Source organism: Thunnus albacares, chromosome 2 (genome assembly GCF_914725855.1).
Source record: "Thunnus albacares chromosome 2, fThuAlb1.1, whole genome shotgun sequence".
NCBI classification, from domain to species: domain Eukaryota; kingdom Metazoa; phylum Chordata; class Actinopteri; order Scombriformes; family Scombridae; genus Thunnus; species Thunnus albacares.
In genome coordinates, this window is record NC_058107.1 from 17,157,403 (window position 1) to 17,183,875 (window position 26,473).

At 42.4% G+C, this 26,473-nt stretch overlaps 1 protein-coding gene across 3 annotated transcripts in view; it reads left to right on the top strand.

Moving 5' to 3' along the window:
* The window catches only part of fam172a (family with sequence similarity 172 member A), a 151,688-nt gene that overhangs the window by 3,503 nt on the left and 121,712 nt on the right, over window positions 1-26,473 (top strand). For 2 of the 3 annotated variants that reach the window (XR_006406618.1, XM_044369283.1), the window contains exons 4-6: window positions 2,832-2,932; window positions 13,786-13,851; window positions 15,405-15,596. Coding sequence is in view for 2 of the 3 variants with exons in the window: in XM_044369283.1 (XP_044225218.1) it covers window positions 2,832-2,932; window positions 13,786-13,851; window positions 15,405-15,596 (359 nt within the window). In the remaining variant the exon portion in view is untranslated. Of the gene's footprint in view, window positions 1-2,352; window positions 2,721-2,831; window positions 2,933-13,785; window positions 13,852-15,404; window positions 15,597-26,473 lie in introns of all 3 variants that reach the window. The other variant, XM_044369290.1, reaches the window with a different exon arrangement.

Genomic DNA, 26,473 nt, shown 5'->3' on the forward strand with positions numbered 1-26,473 from the left:
TGTGTGTGTGTGTGTGCTTGTTTGTCAGTTAACAGTGACAGCCAGGAGCTGAGTGGTGTTGGTCCAGATGATATAAAAGTCTCTTTAGAATTCTCCTGGCTCGCTTTGATCTAACCAGGTGGAGAGAGGCTTGGAAAGGTGGTGGTGGTTTTGGCTCTTAGTATTCCCCTGTAGTCTCTTTCTCTCCCCCCCCCCCCCCTCTGTTCTCTGTCAGTGTCTCTGCTGGCTGTCTGGCTGGCTGAGTGGGGGACATGTTGTGTACTCTACGGCCCGTCAGTAACCTACTCAGCCTTGCCCTCCGCCTGACGGAGCATTTGCATAACCTCGCTGTGCCTAAGAACAGAGACACATAGACTTACCCCCCACCCACCGTCCCCCCTACCTCACCCTCGAGTCCCAACTCAGTCTCACATGGAGGGAGGAACACACTCAGAGACACTCCCGTCTCTTCTCTCTCACCTCTCTGTCTCCCCTCTTCTCTTTTCTCTCCCTTCCTCCGTATCTCTCTATTTCTGTCCCTGCCCTGCTCAAAATCCGCAACCGAGACATAACTTACCTGCCCACACACACAAACACACACACACACAGACATACACACCTATACCCATCTGTATGTCTTGTCAATTTCCACTCAAGCCTGTTTTTGAAGGATAGCATTTCTATTAAAGCCGTGGTGGCCCTCAGGCAGTGTCTCTAGTGCTGTATGTCTGCTCGCAGTCGCCCTGGCTTGCAGGCATTTCTATAGCTACACCCAGGATACCTTTGCCCGAGACAGGTGGAACAAAAATGTTAATTTGACCATGTAATGATGTGAATACAGACGAGGCTGTGTACAATAGTTTGCAGGTATCTTAATCACTGAATTTGATGGCTTCATCTCGCTAGCCCTCCGGTTTTCCATTACTGGAAATCCAAGGTTATGTACACCTAATTAAGCGGCCAAATTGAGAACAGAATGCTAATTATGACAGAAAAAGAGGATAAAAGTTGAGAAAACGTTATTCCTCTGAGAGGATGTGATGTGTTGGGGGAGGCGGTGGCACAGATCCCCTCCCCCCCTCCCACCCCCACACCCACCCCCCGATACACACAACCGCACACACACACACACACACACATACTTTTCTCTCCCTCCATCCCTCCCTCATGCCCACAGACACACACACACACACACACACACACACACACACACACACACACACACACACACACACCTTTCCTACTGTAGGATTTCATTATAGCTCCTCTCTCCCTTCTCTTAGGCGGTAGTGTTTAGATCCTCACCCCTACATGAATGCATAATTGATTTTCTTCAAGGTACTTTTGTGCACACTGCTTTATCCTAACTTCTCAACCCTTCTCCTGCTCTACCTCACAGGCACAAGTCTGCTTTTTAATGCAACATGATGACAAACCTCGATTCAGGATTACATTACAACTAACCACGAAAGCAAGTACTGTAATACACAGTGTATTAGCTATGTAAGATTTATCACATTGATAGAGGGGTGAAAATGGTGGCAATTTAGAGGCAGATAAAAAAAAGCTTATGCATTCTTTTATCTTGCAAACATATATATTTATTTATATCTTAGATGTGTTTTCTCACATTGTGCAATAATTGAGAAAGTATGAGAGCCCCCTGGCTATTTGGGTTAAGTATGTGTACTTTTCAGTGGTTTAGCTCTTTCAAATTCTGCAGTCATGAAGGTCAAAATTAAATTTAACACTGCTTAGTGTTTTATTGTGTTGTAGTGTCAACCGCAGGATCGATGGGCTCTTGGCAAAGGTATAAACCTAGTGGTTCAACAGCCACACGAGGGTAATTATTTATTAAGAAAAAAAGTAGTACCCTGTCTGAACAGCATTTTACCGTCTTATGACTGTTTTATATGAAACAAAACCTGGATGTGTTTAAAACTCCTCTGATTTCCCTAAATTATGATGAATAACTTAAACATTATCCCAAAGATCTTTTGTTTTTTCTCACTCAATTCTTATGTGTTATAATGGCGACGTGGCAACAATTCATTGAACTATACATGCTCAAGCCTAGTGACACTTACTGTATGACCACACCTGGTCTTCCTGGCTGGAGCTGCTGGTGTGTGCGTGTGTGTGTGTGTGTGTGTGTGTGTAAGGGGACGGGGGTGTTTATGTGTGTGTATGAGTGTGTAAGCAATGCTGGTTAGGGTGATTGGCTGATGCCCAGACAGCATCCTCAAAGGAATTGTAAGGAGCAGTTGTCGTTGTGGCTGATGTGTGCCAGGCCACCTTTCTCTCTCCATGCTTACACACACACAAACACACACTCTGGACCTTTCCCACACCTCCTTTAGTCTTTGCTTTTAGAGATTTCAGGTGCAATAGCCAGGACAGACCTGTGGCCTGTCGCCAGAGTGAGCGAGGACGGAGAGGAAGAGAGAGATGGACACAGTTGAAGAGGAAAGGGAGAGGCTTTTAAATGGATGAAAAGAGGGAGAGAGGGAAAGAGAATTTGTGCCATACCAGCTGTCCAGCCCTGGCCTGCCAGATTACCCAGAAGGCCGTTGGAGTCGTGACTGGAAGAACACTGCTGCATCCACAGGCCTTGTACCTGCCAGATGGGGGGGCTGAGGGAGGGAGAGTAAGGAAGTGAAAGGATCAAGAGAGGAAGCGCAAGTGGGAGAGAGAAAATAAGCAATGAAAAACTGAAGTGCATCATTTGGCATACATGTCCAGTAAGAAGTAGTGCCCCCCCGCCCCCACAGTACCTACACATATACACATATCAATTATCATTACAGATGCGTTTTTTTTTTTCCTCCTTTCATTCTGTCTGTCTTCTACAGATGGGCAACTCAGACATATAAAGACAGGAGAACCCTTTGTGTTCAATGCCAGAGAGGATCTCCACCGCTGGAACCAGAAACGTTATGAAGCTCTGGGAGAGGTAACATACTGCTTTCTCTACTGGCATACTACAGTAAGCAATAATATGGGGGTTCTTAGGATTCTTTCAGGCCATCCAGGTTCAGCAATTTTTTGCAGTGCCTACTCGTTTTATTAGGATTTTCTGTCCTGACCCAGGCTATTTGTAACATGGCTTCACAAGATGTAGCAATGGTTGTTGATTCTTTGTGGAACAAATTGACATGGCATATAAGCCCTTATCACACATGGCACCTGTGACATTGCTTTACTATATTGGTGTAAGGCAGTGTGTTTTTTGGCATTCACATATACTGTAGATACCCCTTACTGAATAGTGTCATGTCAATTTTTCTCACCATGGTGGCAGAACTGCTGGAGAGGGCAAGTTGTAAAGTATTTCCTCCAAGAAAGAAGAGCATTTCCAGTCTTACGCAGACTGCCATTTTTTTTTTAGATGTTTACTTGTTTTAAGTTGATTGTGTTTTCATTCCTGCAACTCAATGCTGACCATATGCTTCTTATTTTACACAGTCCAGAAGCTAGCAGGCCAATGTAATTATACAATAAATCAAGTTTGACTCTCATTTAATTCCTTTTGACTTCCATACATGTGCAGTATATGTCTAAGAACATTGTTATTTTTTGTGTGCTTTATCCATTCATTAGGCTGTTAATTGAGTTGTGTAAGAGTTACAAAAGTGTTACAAGGTCCTGAGTAGGCTGACTGACATGATTCCAGCTCTGTTTCAAACATGATGTGGACATAAATTGCCACACCATTTACAGTGTAAAATTTGTGTGTATGGACGGTAGATCTCTAACAAATTCTTCCATATTAAGCTGGATGGACTGCATTGTAGCGTGCTTTATAACACCTAAATGCCACTGCCACAGAATGTCTTTAACTGAGGTGTATCCTGTGGTCCAGGCCTCTGTCAGATTAGAGTGAGGAAGTATTTTAAAGGTCATGGTCCGTGGAGGCAGACTGGCACAATTGATTTCACCCTAATCATCTTCTTGTCAGCTTAGTTGAGGTATGACTTGAGTTTGAGGTCAAATTTGTCACATAACTCCAGTTAAATTCAGGAATGCAAAATCTGAACTGGACAGCGATACATCTTCTGATTCTGAGCAAGAACCTGAATCAAATGTAAAGTATGTACCAGGAAAGAAGTAGGCGTGATATGGCAGCTGGTGTATAGAGCAACCTGTTGGTGATGCACACATTACTGGAGGTCTGCATACATTGCTCTGATGGAGACTTAGGGCTTGACACTACATGTAAACAAAAGAATCTCTTCGGACTGGTGTGTAATGGGACATGACTTTGGATAAATCTCGTGGCCTTTGTTATTTTTTGCTACTGTGCGTCTGTGGACTATATGGTGGGAAACTTTTATTTAAAGGACTCCACAAAATACATACAGCTTGAAAATCTTGCCGACACTTTTTTGAAGTTGACACACTTATGAAGTTCCGTGGTCGTCCAACTGCATCACCATATATCCATCCTAAAGTTCACCTCTAATTCACTCCCACAGTACCACCACATGCAATATGCATTAAGATAATGAGACAAATGTTCTTTTGTAATCTGTTTTTTTATTTGCATCCCCCGCTATGTTGCTTTTAATTGTTGTGTGCATTCTTTGAAGTTCAAAGCAAGTGATAGACCTGTTTGTGGGATTACCTGGGTGTTTTTATTATTTCTAATGCAGGTATACAGTGGCTCCTTTGAGAGCCAGCCTTCTGTGAAGGCTTTTTTCCCTTCTTTTCTTTTGCCTGCTCAGACACTATCTACCAGCATCTAAAAAGGCTGCAGAAACAAACATTTGGTAGCAGGCAAGCAAAGGCCCTGAAAGAACACACAGACATTTAAACTAACCGAACTCAGGCATCCAAGGGGGGCCAAACATTTGGAGGAAACAAATAATCATCAAGCAGGATGTATGCAAATTTTATTCATCCCATGATTAAAAAATTGACAGAAGCATCTTCTTCAGAGGAGAAAAAAGGAAACGGTGTCAATCAGTGTTGATATGAGCTCGTGTAATGAGAACATATACTGTCTGAGTTGTGCTGCAGGAGATTAACTGGCTGAGAAGACAGAAGCACTACCTGAATAAGCAGTATTATCTGTCTGTTGTTTTTAGGCCACAGATGATTCAAGAAAATGAATACTGTACCTTGCTTGTACAAATGCATTGTTTTTGCTGGTAAGAAATATGCTCTTTTATAAATAGACACAGCTACTGAATTGTATGCCTTTGGTTGTAAAAGTAGGTTATGCTGCTTAGTCAGTCTCTGTATGTGTGAGTTTAAGAGTGTGTGTCACACAGGCATACCTGCGTGTTTATTTCTGCGTCAGTCTGGTCGAGATGTATCCGTACCTGGAATTTCTGTCATTGTTTGTCCATCAACTCTTTGTCTCATTCCTCTCCTGAATTCTGCGTAAAAGGTTCGGTTCAGATAGTAGCCCTGCGTGAAAAAACACAGACTGCTTATTAATTTGAATGAAGCCTGTCCGGTGACACGGCAGGGGTTCCAGCACAGGGGGGCAAAAAATGTAAACCTGCTGTAATGCAACATCATCCAGCAATACACTGCATCGGACAATCATCTACAATACATTTAAGTGCACATTCCTGGCAGGTTACTTAATAACTGTATTTCTACTGTTCAGTCTCATAATCATCGCGATGAAAGACAAAATAATTGCTACCATGATAAATTTCCATGATTATTATAAACCTCTGTGCAGAGAAGCCTCCAAATTCACAACACAACCCCACCAACCACCATGCGTTGTTTTAATGCAGGTCTGATTTTGGTCTGAATGTGGGCTAAGTCATGAGGGTAAATGTAGAATAAACTTTAATGCAGACAAGTGTGTTGTGGGTCAGTACGTCTCCCCAACATACCTCAATTCCATCTATCAACTTGCCACCTGAGACGGTCTGAGAGCTAACCACAATGCAGCCTGAGAGCTGAGTGTGATGGCACAAGGACGTGGGTACATGTGTTTGCCCCTGGCAGTGTGAATAGAATGGCATCATCATTGCCCCCTAATGTTCAGTCACATTCCTCTCTCTCTCTCTCCCTTCCTCCATACCTCTGTCCATCTCTCCCTCCCTACTCTCTTCTTTTCAGTTTCTTTATATCTTCATGGTCCTGTATTTTGTATGGAGGACTGTGTGTGTGTGTGTGTGTGTGTGTGTGTGTCTGTGTGTGTGTGAGAAAGAGAGAGAAAGGGGGGGGGGTGGAGGGGGGGTAGGCGACTGTATTGTCAGACACATCACAGCACCAGATGTCCAATTTGCACTTCAGCCTCGTCTGAATGGAGGGACGGATAGAAAGAGTGAGAGCGAGGATGTTGGTGTGATGGCCTCCAAGCAAAAGAAAGAGATGGGAAGAAAATTTGAGTTTAGCGCAAGAGCAGTGAATCATTTTTAACTCTCCATTTTTAATCTATAAAAAAATAATTTAAACATTTTCCCATACAGTAAATGGTGTGATGTGGAGAGATTTGCAGAGGCTATGTCTGAGAACCTGCACTGGTTCCATTTGTTTGGACACCATGGGCTATATTTACACACATAAAAGTGGAAGGCAAGTTTGTCGGGAGTTGTGCAAAATCATTGTGGGAAATGTAGGAAATCACTTATTGAACAAGACAGGTTAAAGGAAAGCAGATACAAAAGATCATTAAAACAATGAGTAAATAACACAAATTCAACGGTTTGAATGTGCTGACTCAGCTGACCGATGTATTGACTCAGTGCAAACATAGAGTCAACAGGAGAATAGTGCTGGCCTCTCCAAACCATAAGCTTTCTGGCATGAGAATATCCTAAGGGGGCACGTGGTTATTGAATATTCAAACTAAATTCTTTCAAGGGATGCTTAGTTCATTTGGTAGATTTAGCTATTTTTCCTTTTTACCCAGAGTCAGCTCACACGCTGATGCCGTTTTTTTATATCTCTGTGTAATTTGAAGGTATGGCAGTAGCATAAAAAAGGTATCTATGGTTGTCTGTGTCTCTGGATAAGTAGGACAAATAGGAAAGCTGAAAAAACTGTATTATCCCTGTCAAGTTCTGGGTGCACTCTATAAAGACAGAAATGATCTCATCTCATGATCTCAATGAACCCCAGTTTATAAATTGTTTTACTGATCTAATGTACGGTATATTTTTATTATTGTTATTTTCCTCTTATTGCGCCATTTTGTTTTAGTCAAGTCGAACGCGTTACACAAACCAAGACTGAAAAACTCTGGTGTAGTGACATTGTAGTGGCTGTAATATTACAGCTGTAATACAGTGCAGGCTATCTGTGCGGTGTTGCTCAGTGCAGCAGGGTCACCTCAGCGTGTGTAGGTGTCAGTTGTAGTCTAATTCCTGTGATTCGGTGATGAATCTCTCTGATAGAAGACAAGCATAGGGTCTGGCCCAGATGGAGCTCTATTAAGCTGTTAATAAATGAGGATTCTTCTCTGCTCTGCCTGCATCTGTGGAATGGAAGGCACTCACAAATTTGTACACACACACACATACACACACATACACACACAGCCAGAATATTATAATGAAGTAAAGCTAGCCAGATGGCTGAATTAGAAAGCCGTCTCTCTCTCTCGTTCTCTCTGTCTCTTCCTCTCTTCCTCTCTCTCTCTCTTTTTCTTTCTGTCTGTCTCTTACACTCTGCTGTCTCTCTGTTATGCTTCTCTTCCTGTCACCCTCTGTTTCCGCATTATGGATGCTGGGTGTTGTCATAACAGTGACCAGCTGGCCAAGGTTTAAGACCCTGCTGAAGTGTCCTTGAGCAAAACACTAAGGAGAAGGGCAAAAGAATTTCCTTGGAACAGTAGAGAAATTATGACCAGCTTTTAAGATAATATAATATAATATATATATATATAATAGTGTGTCCGCTGTACACCCACCTCGCCTCCTCTGTAACAGTGTCTGAGTATATCAGGGCCTTTAAAGAGCATCTGAATAAAAATTGAAGGTGAATGGTCACAAAATCTTAATTCTATCAGAAAACATCATCTTTAAAAAAAGACAGAGGGAGGGTAAAAGAAAAGAATACTGGAGGTATGGGTTAGGGTTAGATGTTGGGCAGACAGGTAAATATAGTGACCTATATTAGGAAATAATGTTATATCAAGTAATTTTGCAAAGAACATACTTTGTACGATATTAAACAATGTTTTTTTTCCCAAATGTATGGCATTAGATGTTTTAGCAGAAATGTAGTAACCTGTTTAGTAAAAACAATAGTAACCAACAAGGTATGAATGACATTTTTAGTTTGTGGAGGTGCTATGAATTTATAAAATGTCATGGTGTAGTCATATAGTGTTGCATCAGGCCCATGGTGGGAACCCCAGAGACATTCCTCCATACTGTACTTAAAGCATCAGGAGACCCCATACCAGTCGTGGACCATTTTGTTGGGAAGCTAATGGGATCTCTCTAAAGAGTGACTATAAATGACAGCTGTCTGCCCTGATTCACTGACTACCATCACGTCTCCATTCCCAAAACACTTCAACACTGCCGCTGCAGCTTCTGCTGAGAGCAGGGAGGAGGAAGCAGACACAGTCAGACAAAAATGGTTGCAGGGAGCAGGGTGAGGTGGATTAGAGTTGATGAAAGAGAAGGGAATTGGACAGGGGGTGGGAGTAGTTGAGGGGGGTGTCAGAGAAAAGACACGAGGGCTGGTAGTTACAGCGCTGGCATCTGTCGCTACCGCCGGCACCCACGGTGGCAAACAGTACTTTACTTTGAATTAGCCCTCCACCGGCTTCTCAGTTAACACCTGAGGAGGTCATTACGATGCCATTAGGATGAGTAGCGCAGGGAGGGAGGAGAAGGAACGAGAGAGAGGAATATCTACGCTAAGTGTAAACAGTCTGTCTGTCAGTCTGTGTCTGAGAACTTTCTCTTCCCCTGGAGAGCCCTCTCTCCTCTGACAGAAGAATGACAGAGACCTCATGGGAATAACACCAGTCTCTCTCTCTCTCTCTATCTCTCTTTGTTTCCCACATGGACTGACAGATCACAAATTCACAACAATAGGCCCTATTTTAATACCACTTTCTGTTGGTACACAAGGCTGACTTAAAATAAACAACCTTTCTATTGCCTCATGCTCTCTCTCATTTTCACAGTCTCTCTCTCTTTGAGTATGCTTTGCTGTTGTTGCCACTGTTGTTGTGCTGCATTGTTCGGGGGATTTTCTTTTTTTTTTTTTTTTTTTTCCTTCTTCCTCTCTTCTATTCTCTGGAGAAGAAGGAATGCTTTCCTGGGTGTAGTCAGTGATACGGCATGGAGCAGCTCTTTCAGTTTCATTATATAAACAGCTTTGATGCGTTTTCTTGCTCTCTGGTTTCTATGGCTAAGTGGCTTTTGGAGAGGGCTCTGGACTAGAGAGACAAGAGGTGTGTGTGTGTCTGTACATGAGCTACTTGTGTATTTGTGTATACTGTACACTATGTGTTCGCTGTCTTGAGTATATTTGTGCACATGGTTGGTAATCGGAGTTTATGAGACAAACCGGTGTGGCTTCATGGGCCCCCAGTAAATGTTAGAATATCTTCAGTTACATTATTTAAACTGAAAACCCAATGAGGCCTTTGTAAATATGACCTCAGATAATTCAAAATTAGTTTTATGAAGTTTTGTGCTATAGCTGAAATTTTCAGTTGAATATTACCCTGACATACACAAAGACTTTTGTATTATTTTATTTGTATTATTACAGTCTTGTGTTTCACTTATCGTTTTGACACTTAGAACAATCTTGATAAACACATCATGATTTGTAATCTCCTCTCAGGGTCGGTTTGAGATTACTGCTATCTTTTCTTCTCCTGTAATCACCTCAGTTTTTCCATTGCCCTTGACCATCTCAACCTTTATCCTCCCTGCCTCTTTTTTTTTTATAGCCCTCTGATTCCTATCCTCCTTTTCTCTTCATATTTTCCTTACTCATGGTCTTCATCTATCCTCCTCTTCCTGTTCTGGTTTTCTTCCTCCTCATGTTTGTTTTGTGCATGCCCGGGAAGGATCATCTCCTTATAGCCTCAGGTGCGGTCAGCCAAACCAGGCATGACTGTTCTAATCAGTGGGAGAACACGCACGCACATTAACTGACACATGTGCACCCATAATGTGGGAGGTCTTTCTCTCTCTTTGTAGTGAGGAGTTTAAAAAACATCAACTTTGCAGCCACAGCGGTCTTCATTAAGACCTTGGCCCGGTGTGTTTATGAGTGTGATGAAGAGATTGTTATGGGGATGACCAGAGGTTTGCTTGGACTTGAAGTCACAGCCCACCCACTTTAAAGGGCTCTTATCAAGGCCACGTACTGTACTGTTCTCTCTCCCCCTCCATACCGCCTTCCACAGCTCCTTCTCCTCTCAGCTGTTCACCACAGTGGGAGCTGGCACGAGATTCTGGCTCCTGGGGATTACCTCTCCATCTCTCCCTTCTTGTCTTCCTTCTTTCCTCCCACTGAGCCCTCCTCTAAGTCCCTTCCTTCCTCCCTGATCCCTCTGTTCTTGCTTCATCGCCACAATGCTTCCCCTACCAAACAAACCACAGACACAGAGGTGACCTCAGCCGCAGCAGGTCTATTTCAGACTCTCCCACGATCGCTCGCACGGTCGTGTAGAAAGCTTGCCGTTGTTCAGGGATACATCATCACCCGGGTGTCCTAGAAGACAATTGAATTGCTGCTTGAAATCTCCTTTTTTTTTACCTATTTTTGCTTCTTTTTTTTTACCTCAGTGAAGTCTGACTCTGTGTGACCCACAGGTCATTGTAGTGTCTACATAGTGAGGGCTACATGTTTCATAAACTGTCAGTCATGGTCATTTATGTGTGTGTGTGTGTGTGTCTCCGTTGGGGGAAACTATGTCTTTGGACTTGGAATTGTGCAGTCTGGGACTTCAGATCACATGTTTTATGATAGACAGGGAATCCAAGTTTACATTGACATTTTATGTAATGTTGCACCCGTACAATATCTTGTCAGCATGAATGATATTATATATTTGTTGCAGATAGAAAGACATTGTAAGCATGCTTATTATCATGAAACCTATTGATTTGGATTGATTCAGGTTGCTCTTATCTTTCTCTCTCTCTCTTTCTGTTTTTCTCTCTCACCCCCTCCCTATGTGTCCCTTTGTGTGTCTTAATATTATTTGGCAAATCCACTCCTCATGCTTCTCCTATCATCCAATCCCGACAATGCAGGCACTCAGCGTTGCTTCCTGCAGGCATTTCATTAAAGCACTTATAACACATTGGTAATTAGGTGACAAAGAGGCTTTTCTTATTGTACTGATCAGCTGCTGAGACATAGTCCACAGAGGCCCACACAGAAGGAGGTTGGCTGGGTGTGCACATGTGTGTGTGTGTGCGCGAGTATGTGTGTGCATCACTACGTGAGTTCTGTGCCTCAGCTCTGAGTCTATCCCATTGTTTCTAAAAAATATTTTCTGAGTATGATCCATTGGAATGCTGCAACTATTCACTTTTTTAGCTCTGACCTTTGATCTGATCGTATATTGTTCACTGAAAAGGTCATCTGGCAGTTTATAGTATGAGCTAAAACATAGAGATTACTACACAGCCTGTACAAATTTGGATGTTAGATTGTTATAGTATCCTTTCATCAGCGGAAACACATTCACACAGTGAAACTCTTGCATTCTTCCCACTTTTTTTCTCCCTTCTCTCCTCCATTCGTCTCTCTCCTTATTCCATATCAGATGGTTTTCGAGCCACCTGAGGCACTGAACAAATAACGTAGTGCAAATGAAATTTCCTGTGAGGCTTATTGTTGATGTCATTAAACACTAGCATACTGAGGCCCCGAATCATTTTAGTCTTCATCAGACTGGCTGACATTTTAGTGAATTAGCTGTTGGAGGTTTGGTGGGTTGGGGTGAGGTGAGGTTGTTTTAGCTCCTCTAGCTTTTTTTTCCCCTCCCTTTACAGGGTCAAACAGTAGATCGATCATCTCATTTAGTCTGTCTGCTGGCCTTTGATTGGCTGTCATAAGGGTAATATGTGTCTGGTGCATAATTTTATTCTTGCATGTTGTCTATAAGCAGTAAATCAAGTTAGGATTGAGTTTCTTTCAGGAATAAAAGAGCATGGCAATATTGTGATTATTCATGAGAATTCACATTTGACTCAAATGTAGAAACCATTTCAAGTTCTCTTAACTTTGGCCTTTTGTTGTCCTTTCCTTCCACTGTGAAAGATCAGCTGTGTGGAGAATAATCTGCCACCTTCAAGATCAGATAGCAGACATTCTCTCAAATTCATGCCATTTAAAATGTGTTTGGAGTTTGGAACATGTAATTTAGGGATATGTATAATTTCATTGTCCTGTGGTTAATGGGAATAGAAAATATTTTGTATTGTGTGCCAAAAATTATAAAGCTAAGCAGCTTGTGGCCTAAAAGAATCTTGTCTTGGCTTTTCTCACTTTTTGGTATTAATCTGCTGCATATTTCTACCAGTCATGTCAGCAGTGGCGGCAGAGATTTTCTTACTCCTCCAAGGAACTTGAACAAATGTTGTCATGTTAGTTTAAGTCTAGCTTCCTGACTATTTTTTGAGATTCTGTGTTATTGTCATGCAGCTGTACTACACCTCTGGTACATATACTGTACCTTATACAGAGTGTTTACTTTTAATTTGGCTTTCATAGATTTATACAGACATTAGTGGTCCCCAGAGGATGAATCCCACTGACTTAAGTGAGTACTATCAAATACTAGTACAGTTTCATCCCTTTCCACACATAAATCAGAGCTAAGCATGATCTGTACTGTGAGACATGACTTTCTTGATCCTTGTTTGTGTTTGGGGTATGTCAGTTGGTCGGTCTCTGACTAGAGAGCGTGACTGGGATTCGGACACGCTTTTTAGCGGTGGCGCCACTGCTAGCCTTTGGTTGCCTGATTTAGTTAGGCTGATGCTATAAAGCTAACCAAAGTGAAACTTCACAGCAGGGCAGGACAGCATGTTGCACAGCTCTCCCTGCTGTCCCTCCACCTAACACAGCATTGTCATGACACGGACTGGACATAGGGTCTGTCCTGACATATGCTGGGGCGACATCATCACAGCAGCAATATCTCCAACACAGTTTACTGCCAGTGATTTTGTGCCCTGTCATCTGTTATTACTCTTTACTCCTCTGTCTTTCTCTAACATCCGATCAAAAGTCGAAAATCTGTTCCACAGAGTGTTTCTTTCAGTTCTCAGCTGAGCAAGACGTGGAGAGAAGAAAGGAAGGAGGAAAGGAAAGAGAAAATAAGGAAAATGGAATAGAAAGTTGTTAATGTCACTGAACCATGAAAGGCTTGGCCTGGGGTTGGAATGACTCGGTATACAAGGTTCTTTAGTGCTGTGGCTGCGGGGATAAACATAACTTACATCAGCCCTTCGCTTGTACAGGAGATTTCCTCTCCTGGCACTTACAACCTCAACACTCTCACTGCACTGTGATTCGCGCACACACACACACACGCGCACACACACACAGACACACACACACACACGCACACACACACGGTACAATCCAGACCCTTTCAAGTAGCTCATGTGCGCACACACGCACACACGCCAGGGGGCAAACAAGGGTTTTGAATAGTATTTTTTATTCTGTTTGCAAGTATGACAGTGGTTGCTATTACTTGTTCACACATACACACAACAGTTTAGTTTACTTTTTTTGGGATGGATTTGTATCAACAGCAATATGAAAATATTAATTGCAGTAGACAGTATTATCAATGTAATGTCTGCCTGTGTGTGTGTGTTTTTTTTTTCTCTCCAGATCATCACTCAGTATGTTTATGAGCTGTTGGAGAAAAAGTGCAACATGACTAAAGCAATCCTGCCAGTAAGTACCCAGAGTGAAAAGAGGCATTTTCCTCTTTGATTTAATGCCCTTGAAGATTAAAGGGAGTATTAAATATGAAAATTGACGTAAATGCTTAGGCTTCAGAGTGTGATTATGATATTGAGTGTCCTGTTTAAAAAAAAATAAAGAAAAGGGGATTGTGAGGAGTCAGCTCTCCTCTCAGTCTTTGTCTTTCTTTTTCTATCTCACTCAGTTTCTCTCTTACTTCCTCTCTTTCTATTACCCCCTCCTCTGCCCACATCCTTTGTGTAAAAGTGTCTCCTCAACAAATTAACTGTATTGTGACGTGTCATTTCAAAGGCGCAGCGGCGCAGCATGCTGATGCTTAATCTGTTTTGCATTCATTTGCGCTGAAGGGGACTTTCTACTCTGCCATCATGGAGTTATTCTTTGCCCAGCTCATCCAGGCTCAGAGCACACACTTGATCCCTTTTATCTGTTGTTGGAAGCATGTTTGTCTCTTTCTGCCCCCCTTTACCCCTCCGTTCCTGTTCTTTTTTCTGTTTCTAAAAGTTGTGATCATTTTTCAGGCTGCATTTATAGGGATGTTAGGCAGCGCTGGTGTTTAGAAGCAGAGTTAGCACCAGCACTAACAGTGTCCATAAATCACCTAGCCAGAGACTCAGCGCCTTTCATTAGCCCCTATACACTTTTACTGGTTTATCTGCCTGGCCTATTTATCTCATTATTCCTCTGGAAAATGGCTCTGTTCTGCTTTTCTGCTGCCCACCCGCCTGCATGTATATGGCGTGTGTGTGTGTGTATTTGTGTGTTAGTGGTGGGTCTGTCCACCTGCGTGGCATTGAACTTGTGACCGCAGATTTTAAGAAGATTAACTGCAGCCAAGTATAGGGAAAGGGAATGAGGGAGCACAAGAGAAAAAAGGGTAAGATTTTCTCCCCCACACTCGGCTCTCTTTGTCTGCTTGGATTAAGTTCTTGCAGCTGCCACCCATGGCTTTTATGGACAGTGTTTGTCTCCTTAGAGATTCCTCCAGGCATACTTGGGAGGGATGCGACGACGCATGGGATGTGGACGGAGCGCATACACACACACAAACACTCACTCGCTTAGCCTCTCTTTCTGTCTGTATTACTTTCTGCCTCAGTTTTAATCACACAAAGGCTGTTTTCTAATCATGATTATTGATGATTAGTGTGGTGATGCATATGAGCTTTCTAATTACAAAAGCCACAGAGGAGTAGGCTGTTTCTCCTTAAACTCATGCATGTTACATAAGAGAACTCCCAACGTTTCTTTTCATAATCATTATCAGGCGATTCGTTGAAGCAACAGAAATTAAAGCTCTAATTATAAAATCACAATTTGATCATCTTTGCATTTGCTGCTGTTGCACAGAACGGCAAGGATTCATTTTGATTTTGATTGAGTAAAATGTCCCAAGCAGTTCAGCAGTTTAAAAAAATAGTGAACATCACTGGGAAAGTGTACATATTTCCTTATATGAGATTTTGACATATTTTGATGTGCGTCAGTGACACAAGGTAACCTGTGTTTCCCTGAACGTTCAGGTAGATGCCACAGACGATGAGCCCTCCAGTTTTATCTACATGAGCCCTAATGCCTTGTCCAACCCGTCCAAGCTACTGGTGCTGATCCAGGGCAGCGGTGTGGTGCGGGCCGGTCAGTGGGCCCGCAGACTCATCATCAACCAGGACCTGGACTCAGGGACGCAGATCCCCTTCATCACCAGAGCCATGGAGGTAGGGGGAACAACAAAAGACACTCGAGCAATCTGATTTTTTGATCTTTGATCCAAGATGCCCTGTTTTCATCTTTCACTAAGATGGACAGATGAGCTTGGTGCACTGAGGACAAAATAAATACTAAATTCTGTCCTTCATTTTCTTTTTTCTTGCAGTTTATCCTTTGCAAAGTATAACCTGTTGCATGTCTGTGGTGTGCAGGGCTTGTGGGTTTTGGGGTAAAAAAAAAGGCATGCAGTGTGCTCACCATGCAGCCACTGGTACCACCACTACCACAGTAGCCTGATGTGATATTGGTGTTACAAATGTAACACACAGGCACACTGTTTATTTGAAGGGCTGGTTTGAATAGTTTGCACTGTGGAAAACTTTGTGGCACAGTCAGAGGCATTGTGTCGTGGTATTTTGTTTTATTTGACTGGAGGTTTAAATGTGGTTGTGGTAATTTGTTGTTGCTGTGTGCTTTCATAGCTTAGTCTCCGGATGTACTGCGTCAACTCAATTATGTTTCACTTCATTTTACAATGTACACAAGTGTGTAGTGAAAGGAAACTTTGTCCTAAGGTCATATGAGAAATTATATGAGTATGAGTAATTTCAGCACTCCACAGCATCATATAATCACAGAGGCAAATAACAACAAGCAGACATTCATTCACAGGTGCAAACGCATAATCTTAAATAACACTATAACTGTACAGTTCTCAACCCAGAATCAAGGTTTATATTGTCTTGTTAGTAAAATGAAGCATATTCCTCAACATAATCATAACTATAACACAAAAATATTTATGCATTCTTATTATGCATGATTTCCTATGTAGTACTATGTATTCATGGATGACTGAGCTGAGAGAGAGGAAGAAATCATGTAAAATATAGATTAGTTTCTCTTTCTCTGCCATATGATTACACACGAGTGTATACAACTGTGTGTCAGCAAGCAAAAAGTGGCTCTGTCTGTCTTATTATTTTCATCCCCATCTCTTTGCTCATTTGCCAGCCTGGCCACGACTACCTGTGTAATTTCATCGGCCCGCTGTTCAAATTGACTTAGAAGAGATCCAGCTCTCCCTCTCCCCCTCGTTCGCCCGTTTCGTCCATCTGAATACCTTAAAGACTTTCACTGCTGTGCAAAGCCCTCTCCTGCTGTGTACAACAACGGGAGAGGTTGGGTTTGCGTGCCTGTGTGTCCATGTGTGTGCTAACGGATGATTCAGCTACCCCAAGACTGTCTTTGAATTACAGTTACCCTGGCTGGTATTACAGTTGGAGAAGGCAGTGTTGTGCTGCAGAGAGCCAAAGTGACAGCTTAGATATAGAGAACATGGTGTGTGTAGTGTGAGTGTTGCTCATTCATCATAGTAAACAAGAAATCATGTTCTTACACCCTGACAAATCATCATCCAGGCATTTACCACACACATGCCTTGTACTCCGTGTGCGCACTGGAAAGACAGGCACACACTTTTACAGTCAATGCATGCTGTCTGCATCTATTAGGGGCATGTTTGTGGTTTAGTATGTCATACTGTGAAAATTGTGTGGATGATTCCTGTATGAATATACAGGAATTAGAGCTACCAGTTTTGTACCATCTGAAGAAAACGTAGAGTTATATTTGCTGTACCTTAATTCGCAGATATGCAGAATACAAGCAATAAAACATGTTTGGTCAACAGCTCTCAAATGAATGACAGCACAGAGGGATGACAGCTCTGTGACACAGCAAATACAGACACAACAACAAAATCCCTGATCAGCAGCGTTACGCCATATTAAGAGCAGAATCCTGTGAACAAGCAAGACTGTGGGGAGACCACCTCAAGGACAGCCAGCCAGCCATTACTACTGTGACAGAGCAATATACCACTCCAATGCAATGTGCCACGGAGGGCCAAGAGCCTGCTGGTGTTCCTCTCAACCTAACATGCCATTAGCTGATTTTGATGATTTGTTCCCCTTCAGGCAGAGAGGGAGGAACTAATCAGTGAAACCACAAGCAAAATAATTGAAACTAGTGACATACTACATACTCATCAGCAGTATGCGTTATAGTGGTTATTCAGTGTGGTATTTTTCAGTGGATGCTTGAGATTGAAGTATGCTCAAAAGTTATACCACATAATTAGTCAGTATGATAAAACAATGAAAATTAGAATAGATGGCCTACATTTATACAGTAATATAATATATAATACATTTTATGAGAATAGTTATTATGGGTTATTAAACTGGGCAGGTGGTCGCTTTTACTCAGCGGGAAGCTCTTTTTATTGCTATCTCTGTGGCTATCAGTAGAGCCGCCACGGTTTCCGCAGTAACGCAATCACGTCACGCCCACCGCAGAGTCAAGCTGAGCCACTTCACCGCTGAGTGAGTGGCTCAAGTGATGGGACAACAGTTATTCTCTCAGGCTTGACATAAAGAATGACGTGCCGAATGACATGATAAGACATTTAGAGACATAAGTCATAAAGATAGACATTTAGACTATAGAGGCTATAAAGAATAGACTACTACAGGAATAAATGCATTTGAAAAGTTTATGGTATTTAGGAACCAATTATTTTGTAACATCTGAGGTTCCTTTTTTTTTTTTTTTTTTTATGATGGTTACCACGGCGGTTTGAATGGCTTCGCTAATTTGTGCGGTGAGGAAAACAATACCACGACAGCTCTAGCTATCAGTATTAGTCTCTCCACCTACACACATAACCCACAGCTGAATGCAATGCAAAACTCACACTGACTTGTCAAAACCACTCTGGGAAAATGCAGGAAATGACTAACTGAGAAAGAGGTTGATGAACTAGCTTGAGGAAAGAAGTATATTACACCACTTCATTAAAAAAAGAACTGGAAATAGGCTGCTGATACACAGCCATGTAAGACATGTGAGATCTGAAAGTGTAATATTCCTCCAACGGGACTGTCATCGATGTAGACATTCGAAGTTTAGCATGGAAACGTATTTGTAAATCATCTTTAGAACAACCTGATTCTGTGTGGCTGTATGACTCTGGCATTATGACAATTACTCAATATTTTTGATTTGCAAATTTTGTTAAGTGCAGTGTTGGGTCAGATGTTGACATTTTGAGCATGTATTTTATTATGTTTAGATTAGGCCCCATTTTATAAAAATGTTTCGTAGCAGGAATCTGTTGCCTCGAGTGCAGCTCGTGTGAAGTTACTCATGGGAAGTTGATTGGAAATTCAAAGCCTGCAGCAAAGGGTCAACTGGAGTGCATTTGGGGAAATATGGGGGGAGCTTGTGGCTTTACAAAACACACACTCATGAGCACACACAGACACACACACAAAACAGACACAGTACTACTGTAATGTTTGTGTGCGCATGCAGTACAAGACTACGGCATATGTGTGTGTTAAAGCACCACTCTGAAATTCTTAACCATGTTCCTTGGAAGCTCGAGTCAGCCTTTCCTCTCTTCCGATGGGATCACCACTGCCAATCAGGGGCTTGTGGGAAAAATAGCTGATTGCGCTAGTTAATCAGGCCCTTCACACCACATACATGCACACACACCATCACATTCAGGGGTGAATCTTGGGGCAGCCTGTCTCTTAGACAACATTTGCACCCCATCGCCTGTCTCTGCCTCCCATATCCACCATGTTCCTGTCTACAAATATGACATATCTTTGTCATGCTGCTATATGATGATGACACATGGATAAGCTGGCAAAACGTATATGTTAATATAAGTCTAAAATATATACAAATGGACGTGTGCACACAGAGAAAGCATACACACAGACACAGACGCAGACACAAACACATCACATCTGGCAGAAGGTGTGCTTGTGGTGTTTGGCACAGTGTATACAGTAGCACCGGGTTAAGGGAAGCCTTCGTGCTGTGTGTGCAGATCTCATACATGTTGACTTTATGTACATGTGTGTGTGTGCACATGGAAGTGGTGCTATTCCCATAGCCTAGAGGTAAAATGACAGGTGAGAGGAGCTTGCTCCAGCAACAACCAGGGAGTTGGGGAAAGAGGTGGAAAAGAGGAATCTGAGATGGGGTTGGGGGGGGGTGTCTGGGGGTGCAGAGAGGGAGGAGGGTTACGATTGGTAGGAAGAGGACAGAAGTGGAAAGAAGGAGAGGGGTACAGAGAGGATTGAAGCAGGAAGAGAGAAATGAGAGGAGGGCGAGGCAGTGACTGCAAATGGGGTGGGACTGGTAGAGGAGAGATGGGAGTATGGAGAGAGAGAGAGTAGGCAGAAGGCAGGCGTCTGACAGCTCCACTACTGGGAGAGGGCCTCTTAATGACAGCTTATTCCTTCATGATTTCAATTCCTGACAGTCGACAGGTCTGCTTGTTGCATCATGGCAGCTGTATCATTACCTTCTGGCCCTGTCACTGCTCTGCATCCTAAGACTGAGATGGTGGAGGTGGAGGGTGGGCGCCAAGGGGTTTGGAGGGGGGTGGGACAGGAGGGAGAGAGAGGGAGAGAGAGAGAGAGTGTGTGTGTAGATTGTGAGGTTACAGACAGAATAATTGAGAAAGGAGGAAGTATTGAAAGGTGGGATCATTAGTTATAGTATCTGTGTATGGATAGCTGTTGGAGTTAGAGGAGCACTTTCAACTTGTGTAAATTTGTGTCAGAATTGAAAGAGAACACATACATACTGTTGTCAGGACATGGCTCTCCTAAATCACTCATGTGGATGAGTGTGAGAAAAGAAAAAGACCACATTTTGTAGCGACTTTATATCACTTGTTGACATTTCCCCCAACTTTTCTGCAGTCGTCAGTTTTTGTTTTTGCAGTGTTATTGGCTGGAATCAATTTTAATGCTCTCTCCCGAAATGCTTTGTATTCAATCTCAATTAATTTTCAGTATTCGTAGAAGTTGTAGTAATTTTTATCAGCCATACAGATACATATGTGATTTCTAGAGAAGTTCTGTTGGTAGTTCAGTTTTTTTTCAAATGGTTAAAAGTGCTCACCTAAATTAAACAAAAGTTTAGCAATTTAAAGTTGTCTTTCTTAGCATGTTAGATATTTCAAATATGAATTAATTGATCAACAATATCAAGTCTGACAATTCCCAAATTGTTAACTGCATGCGTACACACACAAACAAGAAAAAGCCTTCAAGAATGACTTAATTTAATTTGGAAGGTGCTAATACAAAAACAGATCTACAGCCCCCGTCTCGCCTCCTTCCTTCTCACCCACCTCTCTCCGTCTCTCTCTGTCTCTCTCTTGATAGTGAGTCAGGCTCGACACTGGAGACCCACTGGAAAGAAAGAGGGGGTGTGGTGTTTTCAAAAGTGTGTCAAAAGCCTAGGGGTTTGTATCTGCCCAGAATTTCAATGGGAGGCTGAAAGGGGGCAGCGAGGCAGACAAACTCAAACACAGAAATCCTCTTTTAATTTCTGTCATGCTGCCCCCCCTCCTCCTTTTTTAGCTGGATGATGTCTTCTTCAACATCAGCTTCACACTTTGGCTTCTGCCTGTCTTGTGTCATGGCCCTGTGTGCTGTGAGGATATTCCTCTCTCTCTTCTCTGTCTGTCTCTCCAATCACCATTCTTCCTCCTCCTCCTTTCTCATTAGTTCTTCTAATTCCCCCCGAGCTGTGAGTTAACCTGTTTGTGTGTGTGTGTGGGTGTGTGTGTGTGTGTAGCCTAGTGATAACATTGTATGTACAGTGTGTGTACAGCCTATCTCGGGGCATCAGGTGGCTACAGGGGCCAGATAGGTATCATTCTATCCAGCCAGCCAGGTTTAGCCAGAGGACATTTTCTTTCTGTATGTGTGTTTGTGTGTGCGCCTGTGTGTGTGTGTGGGTGTGTCTGTGTAGGGGTCAAAAGATGCTCCGCCTTGCCATGGCCTTGTAATAGCAGCCCTGCAACCAACACACGCAAATACAGGCATACACACACCTCCAGGTGGAGAGGTCCCAGCACATCCCGCAGCTTAGATCAATGCACTTGACACCTTCAAAGGCGGGTGTGGGGCCTGGACTTGCTCAGGGGTTAAACCTCTTTTAAATAGCCTCCCATGGGAAGGCAGCTGTCAATAACCCACCATAATTACCGGGGCCAGGCCCGCCAAGGGCTCGGCTGCACGGGCCAAATTAAAAATTGATCAGAGGGAGAGAAAACATTATTTTGTGGTGGTATTCCCTGTCCTAACAGCACTGCTGCTGCTGTATGTGAAATCTCATCAACTGGGGTCCAAGCTAGCTATCTAGAGACCTATTTATCTATCTATCTGCCCCCCTTCGTCCACATGAACAATGGAGTGCTGTCCCTGTTGTAAAAAAAATTATTTGCATATTAAGTGTCTTTCAGTGCGCGCATCTGTGTGTGTGTGCACTTGCAGTACAAGAGTGTGTGCATGTGCATACTGTATGAGCATGCAGCTGATTGTTATGTGCTCCAGGTAATCGTACATCATTCCCTATCTGTGTAGTTTATATGAGTGTGCGTTTGCGCATGTGTGTGTGCACCTTGTAGCAGTATATTGATTGTGGTCTCATTGAGTTTCTGTTGGCAGGGAGCCTTTATTTGTCAGTCAGAGAACGATATGAAGAAGATATGTTCATCCTCAGGCTTCCTCTAGGAAAACACGCACGCTATTGTTTCACAAGACACTGATGAATGAGAACGACAGTTTACCATGGATTTGAAGTATTTTCTAAACACAAACTGTGGGTGAAAGGTCATATCTCATGATTTTTTTATCATTGTTTCTGTATGTCATTGGTGTAGGACATGTTCTTCACGTTATGTATCAAGCCCCATTTAAAATGAATTTTCTTTTGGGAGTTCCTGTCATTATCGTAATTACCAGTGGCATCTGTAATTTACATTCAGTGCAAATCTGCGAGATACGTAATTCGCACAAGTGTGTGAGCAAGCATGCATTATGATATTTCACATTTGGGCTAAGAGCAGCAATTCAGGGGAAAACACAGCAAATGTTGTGTTAATAAGTGTTGATTGGCCTCTATAAACATAGGAAGTGTTGATTTTAACACTTTCAGAGTAACAGTATATTAACTCTGGCAAGTTTTCTATGCTTTCTATTTTGTACAAAGTACCTCTAGATTTACACACCTGAAAATTGCATTAGAGGATTCTTGATCTAGAAGTAATCCAAATTGAACAGACTGACTTTAAACGTAGCGTCATAGATCTGTGGTTCCCAAAATGGCTGTTGTGAAACCCTGGGATGCTGTAAAAACCGGCCAGGGATGTGGTAAGATTTGTTTCCAGTTTCTGGTGTTCCTTTTTAATAACATTTCATTATATATTTTTCACAGTAAATAGACCTAAAAGAAATGTTGATAACAGATATTTACTATGTCATGTTAAGCTTAAAAGGTTGCATGAGTATGTGTTTGTGTGCCACCAGGGCGCCATGGTTTTAAAAAAAGTTAAGGAACCACCACTGTGAATCCATAAATTGAACATGACAAGTACAGATGTTAGAAAAAAAAGCACACAACTTATTGGATGCACTGTACACGCACATTCATTCAAACATAGATGCACATAATTGAAAAAGCTGTTGAGAGTTGTTTGGTGTGTCAGTTTCCAGGCTGCATGCCACCATGTTGCTTGGGGGAGTATGGAAAGAACAGGAGGATGAAAAACAGAAGAGAATGAGAGAGGAAGACTTTGATATTTGGGAGTGTACATTCATTAGTCCACGTGTGATAATTGACTTTATTTTTGCTCTTGAAATTAACAAATTATATAATCTAAAAGGCTTTTCTCTTCATGTGTGTGAGTGAGTGAGTGTGTGTGTGTGTGCGTGCGCGTATGTCTGTGTGTGAGGTGGGTAGTAGGTCATTTGCAGCTGCAGGCTGTGTGTGCGCGTCCCAATGGGAAGGTCTTGTTTAGTCTCTCCTCCAGAGGGCCCCAGGCAGTGTGTGGTGGATACCTCCTCACTCTCTCCCTGGGAACACTCCTCTACGGCCAACACACACAGGCGTACACACACACACACACACACACACACACACACACACACTCACACACACAAAAGACATGCACAGAAAAATCCTCCACAATGTTTTCCACAATTCATCAGCCTGTGCAGCAACATGTTCAGTATCTGACAGCTGTAATGTAACAGCCTTTACTTCTTTTTTGGGTACAGGTGGGTATATGTGTTTGAGTCAATTAATATTACACGCAGACACACACACACACAGGCATACGCTTCATCCTCTTGTAAATTTTGCATGTATCCTCCATCGCAGTAGGTTTTCCAGAGGTTAAAAGTGCTTAGCTGTGGACACTCCGAGAGGAAATTGAGTTTTGCGAGGAGCTAGTGGTGAGCAGATAGGTGACCCGTATGTGAATTTACACTCAAGTACACACACGCACAAACACAAGCAAGCACAGACACACACAATCTGCTGCTGAGCATCTCTTGGGTCAAAGTTGAAACCTGCTGTAAGCTTTCCAGTGCCAGTGTCATGCTCCTAGACTGTGTGTGCCACACTTTGATCGATGAGAGGAAACCCAGTGCTTAAATAGGGGTTACCAGGGTTCCAGGAGGTACAATAGGGTTAGAGACAAACAACAACAAATCTTTCTGTTAATAGTTTTAGTGCGAGCTCTGTGGTTAGAAATGAAAATAGATGCTGTGAGAAGGCTCTGGTTTTCTTGTAGAAATTTGAAATACAGTTTTTAGAGACAGTTTTTCCTCAGTAGTGTTTTGACGCTAACAACAGGACGCTATTTTCAATCATTTGGCCCACTGGATTATTTGTCATATATAGATGATCAGTAATATCCCATGCATTTATTTGAAACTGCGTTTTTATCTGTGTTCACTCGTATGAATTAGAGTCTTGTAGCTGTCAGCTCTTGTGTGTTTTCTGTCCCTCTCTGTGACCAGACGTTGAAGATGGAATCTTTATTTGAAGGCTTATCTGTCTTTTGAGACTGATATTGTCCTGCATTTTCTGTGGATGTGAAATGTACATTTCGGTACATCAGATCATGGCAGTGACAGCAGTGTCTCAGTGTTTCGAGATGTGTGCTTGTGTTGTCTGTGCAAAAGAAAGATGAGACAATGAGGAGAGATGACATCAGTGATCAGATTTGTCTGCAGCTCTTTTGTCTTCTGCAGCTCAGTGGGTCAGTGAATAACTGTTTGCGTCTGTGTGTTTTTTTTGTGGCCTGTGCAATATGCATCATGCAACATGCAGTTTGTCTTGGACACAAAAATGCATAAAAATCCATGTTTAAAAGCAAAGACCAATTGAAGGTGTGGTCAACCAAATCACCTCTTGACATGTTCAGAGATGCATTTGGTCTCATGTGAAAATGCAGTGAATCCATTCATAGTAGCTTCATAGGCAGAGATAACATTAAGCACACAGATCCAAGCAGAAAGCATCAGACTGCTCTCATAGTAGCTTACTTTTCAAAAAAAGCTTACTGTCACCTTCTGTATGAATATTGTGTGAGGAAGTGATGTGTGTCACAATGTTTGTTTTGGCAAAGGAAGGAGAAGTTAGATGTGTGTAAAGAGACATGTTAAGGCCAGGTGTGAATATAATCCAACTACATCACCTGTAAACACAATCTAAGTGAGAGATGCTTGTAAATGCCATGTTTGAGGCAGCCCTTTTTGTGTGAATGAGTCTCTTTACATTTTCGGCTGTGTAACAATGAGATCAGGATCCACAACAACCACACAGCACATGTTTGGATCCGTTACAGTTTACCTGTTATTTTTTTGTGTGTAACTTGTCATTGGTTTTGCCGGAGTCACCACCAACCTGTATATTTGATCTGGCTCCCTTCCCCTTTATCTGGTATTATGATGCTTGTGATAGGTGTTATTATCCCACCGTATGCTGACAGCCTATCCCTTAACCCTCTTAGGAGCACACTATGCCATGCTTGGCTGACTTGTTTGCGCTGATGTCAAGTTTTAGCGGTTAGCAGGCGGTTACCATATGCCACTGTGCTGCTGTCGCCCCCGATGTCAGTCAAACGAATGTCAACCTGAGCTCAGAACACAGTACGCTGAGGCACACACCCAGAAACACAGCTACAGTGACAAAACACACACACAGTCACTCATACCAATACTGTACACCCAAATAAAGCAAGCATCAAGTAAATGCATGTGACCAAAGTAAGAACGCAGAATCACATTCTGGTCGGGACACCACGTGAGGATGGTGAGGCACCGACATGCTGCTCTTCATTGGGTGACTGAAGAAGGCAACAACATCTGCAGTCAAGCTTGAAGTGAAAATTGTCATGCCTGTAACACACAGACCCACACACCCACAAGTACTGTATACCCATGAATCAATTAAAATTATGCCTTTAATTGATTGAGATTATGCTCATCACATGAAAAATACAGGCATAGTTTTGTTTTTAAGATATTTATCTAATGGCCAGAGATGAAAACGTAGTAATTACATGTTAGTATGTGCATAACAGAGGTGTTGGCTCACTTACTGTGTTTGTAGCAATGCACGCCCAAGCCAGAGGTATCGCCTTCGGCAACTGAACCATTGTCTCTGCAGTGATAGGTGAATGTTCTGCACATGCGCAACCTGTGCAGCCCTCCAGTAAAAATGCTTGACCAGGAATTGTTTCCTGAACATTAATTAATTTATTTGTTTAGGATTTGGCCATTAATTGAGTTATTGACCAATTATAATTTGTGTCAGATAGATCAGCAGACAAAGGATTATATCCCTATCAGGACATTGGTGCTGAGTGCATTGATAAAGTATTTAATCGTTTCCCCTACCTAAACAAAATGATCTGAGCATAAGCTAAGTTTTTAGTGTTGAGCCTTAAGACGTCGGAACTGTACTTTTTTTGTTTGTTTAATGTACGTGTGGT